At 43.3% G+C, this 24,371-nt stretch overlaps 1 protein-coding gene across 3 annotated transcripts in view; it reads left to right on the top strand.

Moving 5' to 3' along the window:
• The window catches only part of CALN1 (calneuron 1), a 409,706-nt gene that overhangs the window by 263,845 nt on the left and 121,490 nt on the right, over window positions 1-24,371 (top strand). For all 3 annotated transcript variants that reach the window (XM_045571227.1, XM_036410358.2, XM_036410359.2), the window contains one exon: window positions 17,234-17,346. In XM_045571227.1, coding sequence (XP_045427183.1) covers window positions 17,234-17,346 — 113 coding nt within the window. The remainder of the gene's footprint in view (window positions 1-17,233; window positions 17,347-24,371) is intronic.

The following is a 24,371-nucleotide window of genomic DNA, read 5'->3' as shown; positions in this document are numbered from 1 at the left end:
TGTGGAAAATGCTATATCTCACTATTGCTTTAATCTGCATTTATTTTCGGACGATTGAAGTTAGACATTTTCCATGTTTAACAATTGCAATTTTGCTTTGTGAATTACCTGTTTATATGCTTTAGCATTTATGTCTTTTAATAAAGTCCTTTGTACTTGAAGAGTATTATCCCTTTGCCATATTTATTGCATAGTTTTCCTATTTTTTTGATAAATGTTTAATTAGGTTCTGATGCTTTTCAAATGTAGGGTATGTTATGTCTATGAATCTTTACTTTTCTGTTTTTATTTTATTGAATTTAAGCTTAGAAAAGATTTTCCTTGTGTTATCTATATATTCCTCTAATTTATATCTTTGGTGTTTTAGAGTATAATACAAAGTGGGGAGCAAAATTGATTTTTCTTTCCAAATTCCTAACTTATCTTCCTGACACCATTTGTCAAGTAAACCTATTTTCTATTCAATTACTTTTATTTATTATCTGTATTTATTGTAGCTTGTTTGTGAATAGTCCTGTTTTAATTATGTCCTATCCATTCCTACATTGGTACTGTCTTCATTATTCTAGTTTTATAATACATATTATTGTTAGATATAGCCTTGCTGTTCTTAATTATTTCTCAAACTTTTCTTGTCTGCTTCTTCTTCCTAATGACCATAAGAATCGTTGGGAAAGCTTCAAAAAAATTCTATAACAATTTATATTGGAATTGCATTAAACATGAGAGTTAATTTGGGACTTTACAAAAATCTTTCCGTCAAAAACCATGGTATTGCCCCAGCCAGTTTGGCTCAGTGAAGGGTCCCAGGTTTGATTTCAGTCAAGAGCATGTACCTTGGTTGCAGGCACATCCCCAGTAGGTGTGCAGGAGGCAGCTGATTGATGTTTCTCTCTCATCGATGTTTCTAACTCTATTCCTCTCCCTTCCTCTCTGTAAAAAATCAATAATATATCTTAAAAAAAAAAAAAAAAAAGAACCACGGTATTATTTGCCATTTTCTTTAAAGCTTTTAAAAATATCTCACTAAAGTTCTGTAGATTTCTTTCTCTGGGCCCCAAATACTATTTTCAAGTTTACCCCTGTTTAGTTTGTCTCTTCTTTGTGGTATAAATGAGAGACTGTTCTCTTTACATGGGATCATTTTCCCTATTCCTTGTTTAATTCTTCACTTGTCTTTGTGGCTAAAATCACAGACCCCAGAGTCAGGCTGCCCACATCCAGACTCCATCCAGCCCAGGCCTGGCCCCTGCAAATCAGGCCCAGCCCACCCTGGTCTCTGCGTGCTGATGTAGGATGTGGAATAGTAGAAATAAGACCTACCGCCTAAGTGCTTGGATAACTAAGCGAGTTAGTTCATGTAATTCCCAGCTCAATGCATGGACGATAGGAAGTGCTCAATGACTGTCAGCTAGACATCACGAATAACATTCCCCCACCTGCTCTTTTGCTCTTTCTTTGAATTCTCCTTCATCTCCGGTCAAGGCGCACGGCTCTGGGCTGCGGGTCCATCAGCCCAGGCTGCTGTCTCAGCCTCCACACTTACCAGCCTCCACTCCAGTGTCTGAATTTGGGTCTTTGGAAAGCAAGTTGCTCCTTCTGAGGACCTTTGGCATATTGTTTCCACTCCGAGAGCTCATGTTCCTTTCCAGTTTCCCCCCCTCTTAGTTCTGGTCAGGCTCCATCCTGCAGGTGCCGGGGTGGGAGCCGAGTGCTCAGAGGCTCGGTTTGGTCACCCCCTCTTGTCCCTGCACCTTGGAAATGGGCTATCTTTCCTTCTCCCACTTCTGCTTTTCTGTCCAACTCCACCACCAAGTCAGGGCCTCCTGGGCAGAGGCAAAGCCACAGATAGAGGACACCCCCACAGGTTCCATCTTTTCTTCTTCCGTATTTTTTCTTCTTCTTCCTATTACAGTTCACCTTCAGCATTATTTTGTATTGGTTTCAGGTGTACAGCACAGCAAACAATCACCTACTTCAAAGTGCCCTTCCCATACCTCCAGCCTCTACATAGTTATTACAGTACTGACTGTGCTGCGTGATGTGCCCCACACCCCTGGTGACTGTTTCTAACTACCAATGTGTACTTCATAATGCCTTCCTCACCTTCATCCAGGCCCCCAAGCCCTCTCCGCTCTGGCATCTGTGGCCCAGCAGGGAACAAGTCTTGACCTCTGAGGGTGCAGGAGGAAGCCCTCTCTGTGGGAGTTGGGGGCCGGTAGTGGGGATACCCTGGAGCAGGAAGACTGCAGCCCACAGATCAGATTTTCTCCAGGCTGTGGGGAGTCAGTGAGCTCAGCACCCCCAACCTTCTCATGTGCGCAGGTGAGGCCCTTTCCGCAGGTGAGGCAGGCTGGGTTTCTGCTGGCTGCAGGGTGCAGGCCCTCTGCACCCTCCTCCCACCTTATCGGGAGCCCCACCTGCAGGGTCTTACCCAATGCCCAGGGCACTTGCCAGGAGGCTGGGAGGGACAACGAGTTAGGAACACCTCCTGCTATCTGTTCAGAGGTCCCTTTGGCTATTGTGTTAAATTTTCGAAACAGTTACTGCTGCCACACAAGAAAACTATTGATTTTTAAATGCCCATCTGTACTTAGCCACTGTTACTAAATCCCCAGAATTACAACTGTCTTGCTATATGGGCAATAATATGACTGCTTTAGGAACAGGGATCATGTTGTCTTTTCCATCCCCTCAGACTTATTTCTCACTTCTGTTTCACAGCACAATACTGGCTGGCACATTGAGAACAATATGGAGTAAGAATGATAGCGAGCATCCTGGGATCTTGCTTAGAGGAGCACAGAATCTTCCCTGTGAGGAGATCTGATATTGTCTGGCCATAGATCGCTCTTAGTGTCTTAAGGAAATATTATTCTTTTCCCAGTTAAAGAAGTCCAGAAGGAACCTTTTATTTTACTCAGCTCCTTTGCAATATTCATAGACATCATCACTTTTGTAATTGTACCTATTGATTTGACTTGTCTTATTAATTGATTTTTCTAATATTAAATTGTGCACAAGTCCTGAAATGATCTGAACCTGGCTATGATAGCCTATGCTTTTACTGTATTTCAGTTGAGGTTTTCCAGCGTAGGCTTTAGGATTTTTGTATTCGTAAGTGAGGTCCTATAGTTGTTTTCTTCTTGCTTGTTTTGATATCAGAATTATACTGACGTTTTGCTTTTTTCATCATCCTGGTACATGTTGATGCAACAGTTTATATAACATGAGAAATATTTACTTCTCAAAACCATGAAAAATCTCACTTTATGATTTTTCTTTTTGAGAAGCTTTTTGGTTTTTTTTTTCAGCTTAAATCTTATTCCATTTCTTTATAAATTTTTTTTAAGTACTGGTAAATTGTTCTTTTTAAAATAAAAGCAATAGTTTTACAAAAATTTAAAAACCATAATTGATTTCAGTTATACAAAGTATTTCATAATTTTCTTTCTTGTGTATTTGTCGCTACATCTTTTCTCAGCTGTATTTTTTTACTTTTTAATACTCACTCAATGATATGCTTTTTAATTGATATTTTAGAGAGAGGAAGGGAAAGAGAGAGAAACACCCATTTGAGAGACAAACATCGATCAGTTGTCTCCAATATGTGCCCAGGCCCAGAATAGAACCTGGGACCTTTAAGGTGTATAGGGATGACGCTCCTACCAACTGAGCACCCGGCCAGGGCCTGAGTTGTAATTTTACTTGAGTCTTTCTAGATTTGATATGTCAATAATTTTATGCTATACATTTTTTTCAAAATTTCTCTCATTTCTTTTTAAAAAATATATATTTTTAATTGCTTTTAGAGAAAAAGGGAGAAGGAGAGAGAAATAGAAATATCATTGATGAAAGAGAATCATTGATTGGCTGTCTCCTGCATGCCCCCACTGGGGATCGGACTAGCAACCTGGGCATGTGCCCTTGACCGAAATCCAACATGCCAGCTGACGCTCTATCCACCAAACTAAACCTGCTAAGGCTGGTTTCTTCTTAATACAGTGGTTACCATTCTGTTTGTGTTTGTCCCAATTAATTCTGCTCTTACCCCAATTTTATTATATCCTTTCCCCTATATCTTTATATCTAAGTTCTTTTTAAAAAATATATATTTTATTGATTTTTCACAGAGAGGAAGAGAGAGGAACAGATAGCCAGAAACATCGATGAGAGAGAATCATCGATCAGCTGCCTCCTGCACACCCCCAACCGGGGATGTGCCTGCAACCAAGGTACATGCCCTTGACTGGAATCGAACCCGGGACCCCTCAGTCCACAGACCAACGCTCTATCCACTGAGCCAAACCGGTTTCGGCTATATATAAGTTCTTTTCTAAGATTTTCTTTGAGTGTTTTCTTTCCTTTAATGCAGGCCTACTCTCTATCTACTGAGCCAAACTGGCTAAGGCTTCACTTCCTTTTTCTTTTTCTTTTTCTTTTTTTCTTTCTTTCTTTCTTTCTTTTTTTTTTTTTAATATATTTTTATTTCTTTCAGAGAGGAAGGGAGAGGAAGAGAGAGAGAAACATCAATGATGAGAGGGAATCATTGATTGGCTGCCTCCTGCACATTGGACTGAGCCTACAACTCAGGCATGTGAACGAATCAAACCTGGGACCCTTGGGTCCTGCAGGCTGATGCTCTATCCACCATACCAAACCAGCTAAGGCTGGTTTCTTCTTTATACAGTGGTTACCATACTGTTTGTGTTTGTCCCAATTAATTCTGCTCTTACCCCAATTTTATTATATCCTTTCCCCTATATTTTTATATCTAAGTTCTTTTCTAAGTTTTTCTTTGAGTGTTTTCTTCCCTTTAATGCTTTGAATTTACCTCTGAGGACAGCTTTGATCAGTACCTACATATCTGAGATATGTAATATCCTCTTTGTCATTTTCTTTAAAATTTATCTCAACTTTATATTCTTCATTGATTAGGAGATGTTTTGCAATTACAAAAGGTTTAGAGATTTTTTGCTGAATTCATTACTATTAAGTCCTAGTTTCTTTGAGTATAAGTGGGAGAATATGGCCTGCTAATTTCAGCTCTGGCAAATTAGTTGCATATAAACTTGTATTTACAAATGTTGCATGGATATTTTGACAGGAGTAGTTTTTGCCACAGCATTCAGTATATGGCTGATAATTTAGACATTGCAGTTATCGTACTTAAATTATTATCTTGGGTTATGACATGGCTCCACTTCTAGTACTAATTAGTGTGTGTGTGTTTCTTCCCTCCCCTCCCCCCCTCCCCACCCCTCCGCACCAAACAATTCTCCAACACCAGCTGGTGTCCTGTAATTCAAATCAGATTCTCAGGTTAAAGACTCAGTCCCACAGACTGCCCCCACTTTATGTAATTGGACAATCAAGGGGTCCGGGCTGCTTGTCACTCCTTGAGCCTATTAAGCAGAGACAGAGTTGAATCATATATGAGTGTTTATTCCAATAATTTTGGCAGTATGGGAGAGCAGCAGGTCATCCACAAAAATCTGCTCTGCAGCCCACCATAAGCCAGCTGCTTATATTGGATAGTAGAACAAAGGTTACACATGGAAGCAGGAATGACAGGCATGGGAAAGGAGGCACAGGGATAATCATTGCAAGTTACAAGTCAGGCAGGCTGGGGAGGGGGTGGGCATGGCAGAGGGTGGGTGCCTTCAGGTGCCCAGGGACCAGATTATAGGCAATAGGAGCTGGGGGTTCTAAAGACAGGGTGCCTTTCCATAATGATAGGCAGTTCTCAGGAAAGGAGGATGTTAGTCCCCATGTCCCAGTGTGTACAACTCTCAAGCCAGGTGAGAATATGCTTTCTCTAATCAGAACAGAATCATCATGGTTAACAGAGCATGATTAATATTTCTTATAGCTAATAACTAGTCTCCAATGTTATATTTCTGCCCCCAACTTTTTAAAAAATATATAGTTTGATTGATTTCAGAGAAGAAGGGTTTTTGTGGATGCTTCATTATACGGGCATGATTGATTAAATCACTGGTCATTGGTAATTGATCCAAATTCCAGCAGCTTTCCTCTTCCTGGAGGTCAGGGGGAAGCACTGACAGTTCTGACCCTCTAATCACATGGTTGGTTCCTCTGGCAACCAGAGGGGTCCTTAGCTGTATTCCAAAAGTCACTTCATTAGCATAACAAAAGACACCTTTATTGTCATTTAGGAAATATATATAGAAATTTTTGTGCCCGGTACTGGATAAAGAGTGTGTGCGTATGTGTGTGTATGTATATGTATATGTGTATGTATATATATATATATACATATATATATATATACACACACATATACATATATATATACACACACACATACATACACATACATACACACACACACATATATATTATATGTCACAATGGCCTATGGAAAGAGCAAATATGGAATCAAGCTCACCTAGTTCAAATCTGCATTTTGTTGCAATTAATGGTATAATCTTGTACAGGTGACCTAAATCTGAATCTCTTCTATGCCTTAGTAAAATGGGGACAACAATTTTACTCGTTGTTGTGAGAAGTAAATGAGGCCCTTTAAGTAAGATGCCTTAGCAGTGTGCCTGGCCTGCAGTTTGTCATAATAATGGCAGCTATGCTTTATTATTGCCTATTGATTGGATATTGACTGGTAGTACATCAGAGTTATCTGTCTCAGCCCAGGAAAATGTCTCATGATTGTGGTTTGAGTATTCTTGGATACTTGTATTTTCCTTCCTTGTAAAATTTGTGTCCAATTTCTGACTTCAATCTCTATCATCACCTGTTTGGCTATTGGTGGGGTGCTTTCTGTGTCCCTACCTGTTGCTGGTAGGAGTGGGTTTCTTGGGGTGCCAGGGGAACAGGAATTCCCATGGGAGGATGAGGTAATGTATATAGAAAACTTTATTTCTGTAGAATCAAACTCCTGGGTTTCCAAGGTCCTATCTTTTTCTGTTCCAAAAATGTTCCATTTTGTCTTCAGCAGAGTCAGGATTAAACCCATTGCCCGGAGTTTCCACTCCATATTTGCACAGTCTAGTCTAGCATCTGATTAGGTTACCTTGTGTTCCCAGCTATAGTCCATTGGGTGTGGGGTTCACATGGCCATGGCCATGTGGTTTCTGGGGCCACATGGTTATGGAGGAAGCACGGGCAAGAGCAAGGAAGCAGGAGTGAAGCAAGAGGAACAAGAGAGAGAGGATTTCTTTGTCTGGAGATCATATATTCCCAAGTGGGCTTGCATTGGGGTCCACCCTCCTAGCCAATGATCTTTGTTCCCAGGTTAGCCTGACAGGCAAACACCTTCCCTATGTCATCTGACTTCATTGCACATCTGTCTTCCCCTTCTTTGGACCCCCTTCTCCCAGTGATTGGTAGGGAATGGACCGGTGGTTCCTGGGAAATGTGAAGCTACAGCTTCCTGGTGAAGCTGCCCAGATGGCTATGCTTATAATGTTTGGCCTTCCCTTTGCTTTCTTCCCATTATTAATATTAATAATTAGCTAGTTACAATGGTAACACTTTCACCATTTTATTTCTGTTGTTATTTCGAGTAAGTTTGGGCTGTTGGTTATTTATATGATTGTTTCTGCTGCTACTGCTACTTATTTCTGCAACTGCTATTGCTTTCCCCCTCACATAATTGATGTTATATTTTCCAAATAGCAGTTATGTTTGCCTACATAAAATGAATATACTAATCCACTACTTTTAAGTAACATAAGAAGAGTATACTAATTAGAAGTGTATAAGTAGAAAATTCAAAATGTGCAGCTTTCAGCTTTTCTAATATGCAATGACTTCTCTTATCTGCACCCTGCCCCTTCCTGTTATATATATATTTTTTTACCATATTGTATAAATACAAGGTTCTAATGTTTTTTGGACCTTATGACACAATCCAAAAAGTAGAAATATAGAAAAGGTGAACACAAATAGATCTGATGGAGCTAGTAATTGCATTCTGGCATTGCAGTGAATGTTTTTGAGCATCCTTGACTTGCTCCCCCCTTGGAGACCACTGTCATAGACAATATCAACTTTTGCTTCTGCAGCACTTCCTCACTTCCTGTTTTACTTGGCCATGGTCAAGTGGTACTTTCCATTCAAATGTAATGTGTAAATAAAAGCATCTTTTCTATTTTGATTATTTTGCATAATGTATGTAAAAAACTTCTAGTATGTGCTTGGTGTTTAGCTCTCCAGAATGCTGGGTTGCTAGAGGCAGGCACACCAGTCAGCTGTCTGAGCCTCAGTTCTGTTCTTACCTATGAGGTGAGGATGGGGCAGATCAGGATCTAGGAGAGCTGGATGGATGTGAAATTCCATGAATAGAAGTAAAGGAGGACGAGACTGTGCTGGTGCTTTTGGAATAATGGCCAATAACTCAGGTCTAGGAACACCCTGCCTGTACCATTATTAGCTGTAAGACTGATATTAGGCTCTCTGAACCCTTAGAAGCTATGCAGCTGTTCCTGTTCTAGGTGACAGGGTTGACTTTGATAAGTGTCAGTGGCCTAGCTCAGTGACTGGAGAACTTGGAGTGAGGGTGAAGATGTGTGTGTAAGAGAGTTAACACAGTAGGCTTTCCTCAGAAAGGCCTGCTTGCAAGATTAGTCTTTGGCTGGTGTCTGGGAAGTTGGATTTGGGGAGGGTTTTTGTCATTCCTATAACTGATAAGAGTTGCTCACCATGCCTAAACTGTTTGGGCATGCAACATGGTTCATGCTAAGCACCTGCTTTCCTTCTGGAATCCTTGAAGTTCAGTGCATGCCAGGCATAGAGTGCCTACACCACCAGCCCCTTCTAAGTAGCTCTAAGGAGCTTTCCTGGTAGACAGGATTTCCCATCTGTTACCACTACTGATTGCTGGGGGAATTGAGCATGTCCTGTTGTCTCTGGAGAGAGGATTCTGGAAGCTTGTGCCTGATTTCTTCCAGACTTAGCCCTATGCATCTTTCCCCTTGGTGATTGTGCTTGATATTCTTTCGCATTAATAAGTCATAGTCATGAGTAGGACCACATGCTGTCCTGGAGTCCTCTTAGCAAACCATTGAACTTGGGGATGATCTTGAGGTTTCTCTAACACATATCTCACCTGAAAAGCTATAATCTCCTTCAATTCATGTTGTTGCTCCATCAAGACAGAAAGTAACAGTTGATCAAAAATAACACTCTTATGTCTCAATGTTAAGGCCATAAAGCACAGGAGCAATACAATACAATAAGTGCTAAGTTTCCCAAGAGCCCATTGTTCTTCTCTACTTTATGTGTTAGTCAGCTAGGGCTGCTATAACAAAGTAACTCAGACCGGGTGGCCTACACAACAGGATTTTATTTCTCTCAGTTCTAGGAGCTGCAAGGCTAAGATCAAAGTCCAAGCAAGCCTCATGTCTGGTGGGAGCCTGCTTCCTGGCTGGCAGACACCTCTCTCACTGTGTCCTCACATGCCCTTTGTCTGTGCTTGCACTCCTGGTGTCTCTTCCTCTTCTTCTAAGGATGCCGCTCCCATTTAATTCAATTACCTCCTGAAAGGCCCTATATCCTAATACAGCCACCTTGGGGGTGTTGGGGCTTCCACCTATGCATTTGGGGAGAGGGGGAAGCACAGTTTTGATCCTGACACTTTATGAGATGTTGAAGTTGAAGCACTAGGCATTGGAGGGAACTGGTGGTGGGTTGTGGGTTTTCCCTAAACTCCTTGCAGTGGGGAGGGGGTGTTCCTCATTCAGTTTGAGCTAAAAGTATTTCCAAAGAGCCGCTCATGGAGACTGACCTCTGTTTGATGGAGTTTAAAGTGTGTAGGGGCTGGTGTTGGTACCACACGTGAACCGCCTGAGGCCTGTGTTGGAGCTGGAGCTGCTGTCTGCTTTGGGTAGCCATGTAGAGAGGACGAGGGCTGCTTTGGAAAGAGCTACCTTTCAGTGACACGTGGAGCAAAGCAGGAGCCAGTGTGGCGTTTAGGATGGCCTAGACTCTGCAAGGTGGGGAACCTTTATCCTGCCAAGGGCCGTTTGGTTATTTATAACATTGTTCACGGGCCATGCAAAACTATCAACTTAAAAACTAGCCTGCTGTATCTGCTCAAACATTTAATTAACTCACCAATAATGCCTCGGCTGGGCCAGACCAAATGATTTCACAGGCCTTATATGGCCCATGGACCACTCATCCCCTACCTCAGACCTGGAAGGTTGATGATGCCCAGTGAAGGGAGATATCGCCAGAAGCCCAGGGGCCCAGGGACAGGGGTTAATAAGCATCCGACGTCGTGAAGGTATAGCTGATGTGAAGAAACCGCAGCCTCCTCCGGAAGCCTCTCCCAGCCCAGGTGTGGTCAGAAACCACAACTGGAGAATGGAAGAGAGAGTGGGCCAAGGAAAGCATGAAGAAATGGATCTCTTCTTCCCAATCCAGGTCACTAGCCTGGATGAGGTCTAAGTGAAAGGAAGGAAGATGTTTCCAACTAAAGGAGGTCTGGAGTTATGTTCTTGGCAGACTGGACTGGAGTTTGATTCTTTTGAAGAGTCAACAACAAAGCTATGGGACAGCCCCGTGCTTCACCCAGAGCCGGAGAGAGCATAAGGCAGGGTGGCTTGCACAGGGAGTGTGAAGAAGTGTTTTCTGCCTGCACCCTGTGGAGCCTAACAGTGGTCGGCAAACTCATTAGTCAGCAGAACCAAATATCAACAGTACAAAGATTGAAATTTCTTTGGAGAGCCAAATTTTTTAAACTTAAACTTCTTCTAACGCCACTTCTTCAAAACAGACTTGCCCAGGCCGTGATATTTTGTGGAAGAGCCACACTCAAGGGGCCAAAGAGCTGCATGTGGCTCTCGAGCCACAGTTTGCCAACCACGGGCCTAGGACATCTAAGAAAACAGCCGTACAGTGCTCTCAAGGCCATCCTTGGTCTTTGCTTCCCTCTTCCCTATGCTCCTGATGAGTTCATCCACATGGATGCTAAAGTCTGAATTCATTGTTTAATTTTTAATTTTAAAAATTATCTATTTTTAAACAGATAATATGTGACAAGTTTTAAAAATCAAAAAGTATAAAAATATATTTGGTGAGAAGATTCGTTCTTCTACTCTACATGCCCAGACTTATCTATGAATAAACCATGAACTATTATTAATTTTTGGCAGGTGGTAAGGGTACACTTTCAGATACTTTTATGAAAAGATTGACTCAAGAAAATAGGTATATACATTCTCCTTGATCTTTTAAAATCAAATTGCAGCACACTATAATACAGTTATGTACCTTGCTTTTGTTTACCTGAGATTCTTTTGGAGATCTTAGAGATCTTTCCATAGATCCTGAAGACTTTTGGATCCACATTTTTAGCTGTTAGTTACTTCCCATCCTCCCATTCTGCCAGCACCTTAAAGCTAGCTTTTCCCAAATATGTGCTCCTCCTGACCTCTCCTTTGTTCCTCATTAGCGCCATAACCCATCCACTATTCCAGACTCAGCCTCTTTCCCTTTTCTTTCCTGCAGTCAGTTGCCAAGTATTGTATTTACCTGGATCCAGTCTTCTCTACGCCTCTTCCTCCACCTGGGCCTTCCTCTCCTTTGTCTAAACCAGTGGTCGGCAAACTGCAGTTCGTGAGCTACATGCCTCTGTGTTTGCCGTTCTGTTGACTAATGAATTTGTCAACCACTAGTCTAACCCAACACCACTTCCTGGGCCAGCGCTGCCCCTCCCATCCAGCCTGTGCACCGTGTCCTGGCTGATCTTTGGTAGGCAACACGGGTATTCTGATTCCCACTTTCCACTGATTCTAGATCAATGACACGCAGAGGCTTATCTTGTCCTCCTCTCTTCCCACACGAACTCTCAATCCAGCATGAAGAGAGGGCAGTCACTGCTCCCAACCATCCCCTATCCTTCCTGGTGCTCCTGTTCTGCCCAGGCTGCTCCCTCATCTCCCTTTGGTTTGCTATAGCCTGGTCCTCTCCTCCTTAGAGGCTCACTGCCAAACCACTGGGAATTTCCTAACTGGAGTTTTTGCTCCTGCCTTCATGCTGCCTTAGCACAATGCTGTTAGGCCAGTCATGGCACCTGCCTGATTCTGTCCTGGTAACAGATCCCAAGCACCTGGAGGGTAAGCCTGCGCCTTACTTATCTCCTGTTGCCCACAGTGCATGGTCCACTGGCCAGCTGCCTTGCGGGTGTGATTTGAATGGGATCTCAGACATCTTTTCTGTTCTTCCTCTTAACTGTGTCCTTGTTGTCCTTCAGAGCTCATCCTTTTCATTATTCTTATTTTTTTTTCAGTGATTTTTGTTATTTTAGCTCTTTGCGCAAGCTTCGGCTGGTTGGTTTTAATGAATGTTGCACAGTCCTGGCCCTCCTGCAGCTTCCTGCCCCAGTTCAAGTTTATTACTTTGACTTACATAGCAGCTAGACCTTAGCAGGTCAGCTTCCTGCATTTCCTGCTAAGTGGCTCATGATATTAGAAGGTTTGAGGGGGGAGAAGGAAGCCTGGTAGGGGTGAACTCTTCCATTCTTTAATTCTGCAGTTACTTGCATGTTCAAAATTGGTTAAAAAAAATTTAACCCGATGACATTTTTGCAGTCACATTCTACAAAAGAGGGTGGGTCTGAGAAGATGCCCATCCTTTCCTTGGGAGCATGTGAATCCAGATTCCCTGCCAGGCCCGCACAGGCCTCCCTCATTAGACGAATACTTTCAGGGGAAAGAGGTGTCAGACGTCCAGAAGATTGTATGAGAGAGACCTGTGTCCGCTAAGAATTGACCATCGAAGGAGAATTACTGAGACAGCGACTGCAGGCAAAATAGAAATTTGGGAACAAATAAGTGGCTTTCAGGCAACAATCTTTTGCATTAGAACCGTGAAGGCCATCTCTCCCAATCTCCCACTGAATTCCTTCCTAAATGTCCAGAAAGGACACCATGTTAGACTCCGACACTTTGAAGAGAGATATGAACCTAAGCCAGGACTTATGCCGGGGTCCCTGATGCAGAAGCAGGGATGGTACAGCGTGGAGGTTAATATCAAGGTTCCAAGCTGATATGTGCTGCGTGGCCTTGAACTTGTTGCTTTTAACCTCTTTTTGCCTAAGTTTTCTCATGGGTAAATGTGGAAGGGCAGAACCTGTTCATAGTGTTGGGATAAAAATCAAACAAGATAATAAAATGTAAAGCTCTGAACTCAGTGCCTGGCATAAAACAACTGTAAAATACATATCTCCTCTTTCTGTTTTTATTAGTCTTTTAAATGATTAAGAAAGACCTCGAAAGGTTGACCTGAGATGCAACAACTATTGTAGATCAGAGAGAGCAATGTAGATTTCACTTTCCCTACAAGTACCAGGCAGCCATGGCATTCCCCTGCCAGGAAATGCTGGAGTTGGGGGAAAGAAGGTTCCAGGCAGGACCATGCGTGACCCAGCCTCCTTAGATGCAGCAAAAGCACAAGCAGACTGCTTGGTTTGGAATCCGAGCTCTGCTTGTTACATGAGCTTCAGCAGGCTACAAAACCTCTGTGTCTCAGTTTTCTCATCTGTAAAACGGGCTGTTGAAAGACTTGAGCTAATGTAAAGAGATTTCTTTACACGGTGCCCAGCACATTGTGAATGAGTGCTTAGTAAATGTTAGATATTTCGAGCACCATCAGGCTCTCCAGACCTTACCTTGCCCTGGGAATGGTTTTCCTACAAGGGACTTGGTGAAAAACCTCTCTCTGAGACTCCATTTGTCTCAGTTCTCCTGAGATGATGGAGTGAGGGGATGGGGCTGTGGGACTAGTATTCTGAGACCAGGATTGAGAGCTTGTAGGGTGTTTTCCATTTCTGTTTGTTAAAATGCAAACTGCTGAAGAGAGCTTTTCCTCACATGAAGTCTGAATAGAACCTTGTGCTGTCAAATTGTGTGGTAGCAAGAGGAGCCCTCACTTATGGAAGGTCTATGGAAAATGTGCTGTGTACACACATCCTCAGGAGTCAGAGCTGAGGAAGTCCTGAGAGAGATACAGAGATGGGGACTCTACCCCAATTTATTTCTCCTGCAGGAACCTCCGTTTGCTCGATGATAGTTAAAAAGGAGCAGTGGAATCATGTTTTTATCAATAAAAAAAATCCGGTGTTCCAAATGGCCTCCTCTAAGGAGCTGGAAGCAAATCCTCCGTGAACTAGACCTCTTCTCCCAGTAGCAGAAAGTCTGCACCAAGCCACCTGTTCTGCTGCACTGCAGTTAGCACTGCCCACAGCATCCTGAGCACCCTGCCCCCAGCGCTTCCCCTCTGGCCAAGGATTGAGTCAGAAAAGAGCAGTCAGCCAGCGCCAGGAGAGTTTGAAGCATTGTGTCTGCTTGTCAGCTTTGGGCTTGGTGTTCTCAGCCAAAGACACCCTCTGTGAGCATTCCTTGGTGATTTGACCAGAGTTCCATGTGGGCCCTTGAAATGCACCAATTGCATGCTGCTTTACTCCCATCACTCTAGCGGGGGTGGGGGGACTTTGGAGAGGTGGGTGGCCTCTCCTCCTACGTGGAAGGTGGACTGTACAAAGACAATCCCATTTTCCTGGCAATGAGGAGCAGGTGTTTTGCCATGTCTCCCCTGCAAGCCTCCCAAATTGAGAGACAGCAGTGCCTATTACACCATGGCCAGGAGCTTGAGTGACCGTCTGGTAAACATATTTTAGTTAAGGTCTCATGACTCATGCTCTTGAAATACTAAGCCTTTATGAACTGTTAGTCCTCGTCATGAGTGATAGTTGGGGTAATGTTGGTCCATTGCTAATGGGCCCAGGGAAGGACAACCATAGTACTTGGGACATCTTCTGGTCCAGTGTTTCTTGACCTTCTTTTTTAAATAGCCATCCCACCCCCAGAGCCTTAGAACATTGGTTTCCATTGTTGTCCTACCCCCATGAAATTTTAATAGAAAGATATACTGTCTATCTGTTTATGTATGATGGTCCCAGAGGGCCACAAACCATTATAATATCTAGCATATTTTTTGTCCTCTAAGAATCACTTTAGTAAGGGAGATAGTGTCTCTATTGAAAATGGATATTTTAGTCTGAAACTCTTTGGCCCTCCAGTCCCACCTATAGTAACAGGGGTGTTTTGGGGTGAGCAGAAATAGAGGAAGACCAAATATGAGATGGATTGACTCCATAAAAGAAGCCATGGCCTTGGAGTCTACAGGAGCTGAGCAGGGCTGTTGACGGCAGGACACTGACACTGTGGACATCACTCATTCATGGGGTCACCAGGAGTCAGAGCCAATTCAGTGGCATGTAACAACACAGAGGATTAGTGCATGTGCATAACAGGCGTGCCTGTCTGAGACTTGGAGCCACATGGACCCAGCTCAGTGTGAAATTTAAGAATACTGGGAATTCTCTTTCCCAGCTTCTAATTTTCCACTTTCACAAATACTAGATGATTATCTTGAGGCAAGCATCTTGGTCTGCATGTAAGATAATTTCCCTGTTTTCTTTTTTATTATTATTAAAAGTAAAGTTATTATGTTAAAAAGAGCCAGCATGTTACAGCACCTTAAATACTGCCAGTCAATATCCAATATTCAGATAAGTGTACTGAGAATGCAGAAGAGAGCTTGGCTCTTCTCTGGACCTCTGCAAGGCTTGAGCAGTATTCTTGTTACAAGTATTCTCTAATTTGAAAGTCAAGATGGTAACACATTATTGCTTGTGTTAGCTTTCTTATGATCAATGAGGGTGAAATTTTAGATCCCTTTATCTTATTGAAGGTTGAAAGATAAATTAGTTTCCTCTCAGTAGCCCACTGACTGCCCCACCCCATTTGGTGGCTAAATCTGTTCTTTCCTATTGACTTCTCATGCCTCCTTTATCTTCTAGAAAGTCTTATTTGAATTATTGACAGCTTGATGATGACATCTGTTTGGATTTTTGAAATGGGTTTTGAATGAAGGCTCTTTAAAGGCAATTGCATTCTGGGGGTGGATCAATGTCTGCACTTTGGCAAATTGTGTACAGACACTTAAGCTGCCTTCATCACTGGGAGCCAAGATGTGGTGACCTCTTGGTGGAGACTCTCTCTTAGACGATATTTCAAGGTATCGTCCAAGCCTCAATGACTCATTAGGAATGCCACACTGATGAGTCATTGAAGCTTGGGCAATACCTTGAAGGTCAGCTTTTGTCTGCCTTGGTCAGTAGCAGCTCAGGCTTGAAAGATCCAATGGATGCTGAACTGAGCAAAGGAAGATCAAGCAAGAGACAGCATCTGTTCATTTTACAAGCACACACTGAGGGCCCACCACGGTATTGAATGTACAAAGAAGTTTCAGAGTCCAGGTAGGAGACAGGCATGCAAATCAGTGACTGAGATACAGGTGATAAGTTCTGTAAAGGATGCACATTAAGTTAGTAGGAGAGACGGAGAAAGTTTGGCCAACTCTGTCTAGTGAGCTGAGGAAGGATCAGAAAGAAAATGAAAAGAAACTATGATATTTAAGCTCCATCTTAGAGCACTGATGGTGTTCACCAGGTAAACCAATGGGGGAAAGCATCCCGGATGTACGGAGGCCTGAAGCTCTGAAAAAGCAGGGCAATTTGTGCAGAGGTGGGGAGCAAAAGGTGGCAAGAGGGGCAATGGGACTTGAATACTATCCTGAGGTGGTTTCCTTATTTTCAAAGATGAATTGATTTATAAAGCATGATCAGATGTGTTTAAGGGAAGTAAACTTGGAATTGTTTGGAGGAAAATGAGGAGTTGAGAGCATGAGGTCAGAAAGCAATTCTAATAACATTATAATGATAACTAGGAACTTGAATCCTTGGAATCACTTTCCCACCATAGTCTTTGGAAAGGGATTAGCAGTTGGATTAATGAGAAAAATAAAACAGCCACAGGTATCTAAGAGGTGAATTCCATAAAACCTGATGACTAAATGTATTTGTGAGTGACAAAGATGAAGGGAGAGATATGAATGAAGCTGCAATTTTTATTATGTATAGTTGGGCAATTTGAGGTGCTGGTAGAGCATTTAGTAGAAATACAGACAAATAATTAGGAATATGTGGTATTGGATGTACTGATAATTACCAATAATTTATTGTGTTTCTTTTGGTATTTGAAGAATGTTGCACAACTTTCAGTAATGCCACTAGTTTTTTATTGAGGTCATGCTAAGGAGGAAAATATGAAGATGTTTATTTCATGAGGTACAATAGGTCAATTTCAACTACTTTTCCATTTATATTTGCATCTTCTCCTTCCAGGGGATGGCCAGGTGGATTTTGATGAATTCATGACAATTCTTGGCCCGAAACTGGTGTCTTCAGAAGGCCGTGATGGTTTTCTTGGAAACACAATAGACAGCATATTCTGGCAGGTGAGTAAGATTTTTTTAAAGATTTACTTTGACAGTAAACATATATCTGAGATAAATTGTTGATGCTGTGTTCTTGAGCACATGAAGATCTCTTCCAGGCTGGACTGACATGCATTCCTTGTAGTCTAAACTGAGGTACATATTAGATCCTCTGAACAAAGAATCAAAACTATGCTCATTTAAGGCAGGGAGGAATGAAATATCTCCCTGTTTTTTTTCTTATGTCAAAAAGTGTTTTACATTTTGGAGAAATAAGATTTTTCTAATTCTGATTCACAAAATCTTTTTCCTTGGCACATTTAAAAAAGACATATCAATATTATCTGAGTCCAGTTCTGTCCCTGGTTCAGGAGCCCCTTGCTGAGAGGATGTCATGGTTCTCTTGTGTGTCGGGATCTTATCAACAATCTTGTCCTTAATAGAACAGAATGGTTTGCCTAAGGATTATGTTCAGTGCTTCTCAATTTGCTCCTATTTCTGTCTTGTGAAATCTCTTAGGAAATTCCAGATATCTATCTTTGAATTACTAATGTGCTTTGAATCATTAATCTTACAATATGATTATTATTTCAAGATTATGGAATTTGGGGAATAAATTATCAATGATTATATTAAAAATAATTTGACAAGTTAAATTGATTTATTGATTAGACATGTAAAACATCATTCAAACATAGCATGGTTTTTTAAATTTCTTGAAGGTTTTTTTTTTCATACCAAAGATATTTCTGTAACTTAGATAAGGATTGTAGTTGACATGTATTTTTTTAAATCTGATTCTATTACCGGTCTTGCATATAACCAACAAGTAGTAAAAACATATCACGTGCCCTGTAGTCTAACAGTCACTGTGGATTTTACAAAAAGATTAAGACACAGTCCTGGCTATTTAAGAATTTGGTTGGGGAAACACAGTTAAGAAAGAGGAAATAGCCCAGCTGGTGTGGTTCAGTAGTTAAGCCACTTGGACCCAATGCCCAAGAGGTTGCTGGTTTGATTCTCAGACTGGGCACTTGCCTGAGTTGTGGACACCATCCTCAGTGGGGGCCATGCAGGAGGCAATGAGTCAGTGTTTCTTTCTCACCAATGTTTCTCTCTCTTTTCATATCTCTCTAAAAACCAATGAAAACATATTTTTAAAAAAGAAAGAGAAAAAAGAAAATTATTAATTGGTATTATGATTACTAGACTGTACTCTCCTTGAGGCCCAGAACTGCACTGTTGTTGCCCCCTTGGCACTTGGCACATTGCACACAGCAGGTCCTCATTAACAATTTTCTTTGAAACAGAAGAATAGAAGTTCAAGAAAGGAGACAAATGTGGTCTTGAGGGGTCAGGTAAGGCTTAAGGAAAAGGGGGCCCTTGTTTCAAACTGAAATATGAGGGAGATGAAGGGAGCAAAGAAAGAAAAGAGCACATTTCAGGCCTGTCAGGAGAGAGTTTGCAAAGGGTGGAGGCTCTGAGCACAGTCCATCATTGAGCATAACAAAGGTATAGTGTAAAGGGAAAGACCTCAGGACCACTGGCAGGAGGATTTAGGTCCTGAGGAAAGAAGATCTGAGGTGACTCCAAAGTTCCCAGCTGAAATTACCAGAAATAAGATCATGGAGAAAAGGAGTCTGTGTGGAATTCCAAATTGGACACACTGTGTGTAAGGTGAGGCTCAGATAACCAAGAGGAGGAAAGTCTATGCACAGCTGAAATCAGGAATGGATCACAGGCAAGAGACCAGGGCTGGACACCCTGGGATTCATCAGAGCTGGTGGCAGAGCTCAGCAGGGGAAGATGCAGGGAAGAAGATGAGCAGAGAGACACAGGGCCAGTTCCTGGAGAATCCAGGGCCAGGGACAATGACATGGGGCCTCTGATATCTACTCTGCTCAGACACACCGGGAGAACACTGTCTCCCCAAACTGTGATCATGATCAACCCTGACTTTCTAGAGAAGGACCTCCTGATGAGAAAATTTCACGTGTAACCCTTCAGGTACGACTCCATACTTGGAAGGGCAGGCAGGTACAGTTCTCTGACAGAAATAAAAAGAAACACACAGGAGGCTGAGCAATAGTTTCCCACCTGGCCATCTTTCAACCCATGCAGGTCCACTCTGGATGTTTATCGGGAGTTCTCTCCCTGGTGCCCCTTTTCTACTCCCCTTTATTCCCGTTTTCTACCTTTTGCTGCTGCCTTCAGGGCCCACATCAGCCAAGAGGATGCTGCAAGGCTTTCCCAGTTCTAGCCTTCTTCTTGGCCCTGCCTTACACTCAACATGTCCAATTTAGAACTCCACAAAGACTCCTGGAGGGGAAGGACCTGCAGAAACTTAGAGCCTCACATCTTCTGGGTTCTTCATAGCAGAACTTCTATACAGGGAGGAAATGTTTCTCTTGTAATAGCTTGAGGGCCTCTACCGTAATTTGGATGGGCTATTTATTATGCTCACACAGCCTCTGTGCTTTTATCTCATCAAAGACTCTCCTCCTCACCTAGGGTGATAAATGGGATGGGAAAATGAGAGAAAAGGAGAAATTCCATTCTGGAATATTTAGACGAATTTGGGAACGCACGCATTTGTGGCTGTGGCTTTCCTCCCTTGCTCTGGCTCACTCAGCTCAGAATTATATGACTAGCAAAGGAGAACAGACACATCAATCAATTCTCAGTCGTCAGCTGTGTTCTCCCCGCCCCCGCCATCTGTCCATTCAGAGACAGAGTGAAAAATACACTTAAAACATCCTGGTTCTTCCTGGAAAAAAAAGTTCATATTTTCAGCGCTTGAGTGATTTGGTGATTTTTCAGGTTTACAAGAAAGTTGTGTGTGTGCATGTGTGTATATGCCTATGTACATGTATATGTTTGCGTGGCACAGTGGTTGAGGATGGTATGGAAGAAGAGAAGCAGGAAGGCAGGTTACTGCACTGGATACCCATATATCTCAGGAGATACCAATATTCTGAAAGAAGACACGCTGACAAGGCTTCCCACCAGGGACAAAGTCAGTTTCCTGCATTAATAGACTTAATGGTACGCCTGGCAGGGTGCATTAATGATGCACTTGCTGCATAATACATTACACCGAAAGCTAGTGACGTAAAATGACACTAAATACTTACTATCTCACGAGGTTCCTGCGGGTCGGGAATTTGAAAGCAGCTCACCTGGGGTGGTTCTGGCTCAGGGTCTCTCACGAGGTTGCAATCAAGATGCTGGTTGGGGCTGTGATCATCCGAAGGTTTGACTGGGATGGAGGATGTGCTTCGGGCTCCCTCATGTTGATGGCATGGTGATGCTGGCTGTTGGCGGGAGAACTCAAGTCCTTGCCACAAGGACGCCGCCTCGGTGCTGCTTGAGTGTCCTTGTGACATGGCAGCTGGCTTCCCGAAAGACAACCGATCCAAGAGAGGACAAGGCAGGAGCTGTGATGTTTTTGTATGACCTAGCTTTAAAGGCAAACTCCATGATTTTTTTTTTTTCAAAATTCTTTTGGTTACACAGGTCATCCCCAGACAGAGTAGTAGGACAAACTCTAAGGCAAGGATCATGGGGGCCCTGCTGGGGGCTGGCTACCACAGGGTACAGACTCTGTGATTGGGCTTTAGCTTCTGACCCAGCATTGCCACCACAGCCTTCCATTTCCCCCAGACACTGGTTTCTTCCTTCCTTAGAAGAGACCTGTGACCGGGCTGTTTTCTGCATTCTGACAGGTGATCCTACCAGGCACTGGGCTCATTTTGCTAATCCAATCTATCTGTTGGATTTCTAGCCTGCAGTGCCAAGGTAAAAATAAAATAGGATTCTGCAAAAGCAGCTATTTGTCAGTTGATGCTAGTCCCAAAAGCGTGAGCCCCTGGCTCTTTGCAGGAAATTGGTAGCAGTGAAGACAGAATGTAGTTGGCTACTAGAGCAGCCTCGTCCCTAAGGAAGATAGTCTGAGGGCCATGCCCCAGAGTCTTTCTCCTTCCTCCCAGGGTGTTCAGCCCTTGGCTTGTGCGTCTCACAGATCCCTGGGCAACCAGTTTGGAATGTAAATGTCCTGAGCCTCCGCTGGCCACATGCAAGCTGGTTGTTACCATAGCCGGCTTACCGCACAGCTGTGTGCAATGTCCAAGACACTGTAAGTGACCTCAATATTAAAGTGTGTGGGACGCCCATCCCCAGATTTGGTCCAGACTAGGGCCTGATTGTCACACTGGCTTCCCCAATAGCAGTCCTGCTCAGCATCCTTTCCAACTGACCACTCCTCCGATCTGGTGGGATAATACACACAAGGCGTAGTGTCTTTTATTCTTTGTTCATCACGTTTCTGTGTGTTTTCTGTAATTGCAGTGATGTACTAGGGAGGGAATGTGAAATTGTGTTTGGAGCCAGCCTTAGGATTTGATATATGTTGATGGTGGAGAGGAGGGAATGCGGGGAGTAAAAGGATCTGGGACTCAGGATGGGGGAGTGGCTTTCATGCTCAGTGCTTCAGGTGGATTGTCCCTGCATGAGAAGTGGGGTCCTCAGAATCACTGTAGTTCCACCATTCATTCTCATCGTACATCGTGAATCCACTTGTACCCCACAATGAGAGTCTTTCATACAGTAGGTGCCCCAAGTGGCAGAGGAGACCTCTTCTGTGGCATCCCAAGGTTCACCCGAGTCACCACAGTGGTCTTCACAGGGTCTCCTCTTTAACCTCCACCCCTACAACACTGTTCTGCACTGAGTGTGTGGACAGTGCACGATGAGAAGGAGAATGACAAGGATCATGGGAAATCAGACAGCTCTGCCAATCCAGTGTCCAGCGTTCACTCGGTCAACGTCTTCTCTCTCTGAAGGAAGAGAAATGAGTCCACACTTTGCGAGGGTTGCTGAGCTATCTGTGTCTTTCTGTGGGTGCTGGAAGGAGTGAGTAAAACCCCTGGGCCACAGTGACTCTGGAAATCATCAAATGGGTGCTCTAGCACTGGGCTCTTTTGCTCACATTTTTATCTTATCCATAGTCAAACACCATTCATTACTAGTGAAACTTCGCTGCTTTAGGGGTTTTGTTTTAAGGAATGAAACACATTAATATTTACACAAATGGATCTGCTGGCTGGATGGCGCTGGATGTATGGGACTGCGTCTGGGACTGGAGCTCAAGAAACAAGGAACTCATGCTGGCTCCTTGGTCTTTGTGTGTGTGCTGGAGAGTGTTGCCTAAATGACCCTAGCCTCCGCTGGCCATATGCAAGCTGATTGTTACCAGAGCTGGCTTACCTCACAGCTGTGTGCCATGTCCATGACATTGTGAGTTTCTCTAACATAAAAGTGTGTGGCCTGCTTGGCACACTGACTTCTCTAACAGCAGACTGGCACAGGATCCTTTCCAGCTGCCCACTCCTCCCCATCTGGTGGGATAATACCCAGAGCTGCGCCCAGGCTTGCCCTCTGTCCCTCCACCCAGAATTCTGTGGTCTCATGTCTTTCCTGGCTCTCCATCTCTGTTATGGTTCTCGACTTTTGATTTCTGTCCCAAAGGGAGATGTAGGCGCTGGTCCCCAGGCCATGGCTGAGATGGGCGAGGAGCTGAACTTGATATTCTTGACTCCTGGTCAGTTGAGAGCACTTGATGTTCCATGTTCATGATGCATGAGAGAAACACGACACGAAGCTACAGGCACTGTGTCATCCATATCTGTTTTGCATAAAAGGACTGGAGAGAAATATGTCGGAACATCAGTGATTTTTCATGTGTGGTAGGATGATGAGTGATCATATCTCCCTGTATTTCCCAAAATCTTGACAGAGGGCATGTGTTACTTCTATAATCAGAAACTGAAAAGTGCAGTCCCCAGCCAGTTAGGTATCTATGAAATATCTATAATTTTTTTATCTGTAAAACCGGAGATTACCTGTCCGATGAGGTTGGCTCTTGATAAAACTTACAGGGAAAGCAAATTTTTTAAAAAGACAGAAGAAATCAAGCTTATCCCTTTGAGGCATTTATTTGTTGCTTGGGGCCAAGACATAGAAAATACCACCTTTAGTTTGTTGTTGTTGGTTTTTTGTTTGTTTGTTTTTTGTTTTTTAAGGATAACTCACATTCCAGGAGGCAGTCTCTCCTAATAGCAGATCTGGCACCAACCGGATTGCTCTCCCCTCAATATTTTGCCAACGTGCCACTCTATCAGAGTTTTAGATCCAGAGCTTCTGCTCCTCAGTTCTTAATCATCTAATGGAACCTAAACAGCTGTTAGCAGAGATGTCCATCACGAGGCCGGTTTGATTGACAGCCAGTGTTTGAATCCACAGTGTGCTTACTGCATTTGAAATCTGGAGGGTGGGAAGCATTAGTGTTGACAGGGGGGTCTCCAAGTGTGGTTCCTGAACCAGCAGCAGCATCACCTGGAACGTGTTAGAAATACAAATGCCAACCCACCCTGAAACACTGAATGAGAAACTCCAGAGGTGGGCCCAGCAGTGTGGGTTCCCCTGAGCCCTCCAGGTGGCTGATTCGCTCCCAGGTGAAATTCCAGTGACCAGGCAGGCTGACTGGTCTGATTCAGACCTTGGTAATTGGTTTACATTTTACTGTTTTACCCACATTTATGAGTACAGTTGTTCTCTAGTCTTTATAACACGATAGGCATACTTTGGAGATACTGCAGGTTCCATTCCAGACACTGTAATAAAGCTAAAGCGAGTATCACAATAAAGCCAGCTATAATTTTGTTGCCCGTGGAAGGTCTTAAGTTCAGTTTGTAAAAAGCTCAACGTTTGTCCTGGCCAGTGTGGCTCAGTTGGTTGGAGCACTGCGGGGTGCACTGCAGAACTGCAGGTTCATCCCCGATTGGGGCACAAACCCAGGTTGTGGTTTCGATCCCCGGCCAGGAGGGTTGGAGTGAGTACATCAATAGTTCTCTCTCACCCCCTCCTCTCCCCCCCATCTCTCCCTCCCTCTCTAAAATCAATAAAAGCATATCCTCACATGAGGATTAACCCCCACACACACAATGTTTGTGATGTGCAATAAAGCAAAACACAATATAATGAGGAGG

Source organism: Pipistrellus kuhlii, unplaced genomic scaffold (genome assembly GCF_014108245.1).
Source record: "Pipistrellus kuhlii isolate mPipKuh1 unplaced genomic scaffold, mPipKuh1.p scaffold_m20_p_4, whole genome shotgun sequence".
Classification (NCBI taxonomy): domain Eukaryota; kingdom Metazoa; phylum Chordata; class Mammalia; order Chiroptera; family Vespertilionidae; genus Pipistrellus; species Pipistrellus kuhlii.
This window is presented reverse-complemented; position numbering and strand designations above follow the sequence as displayed.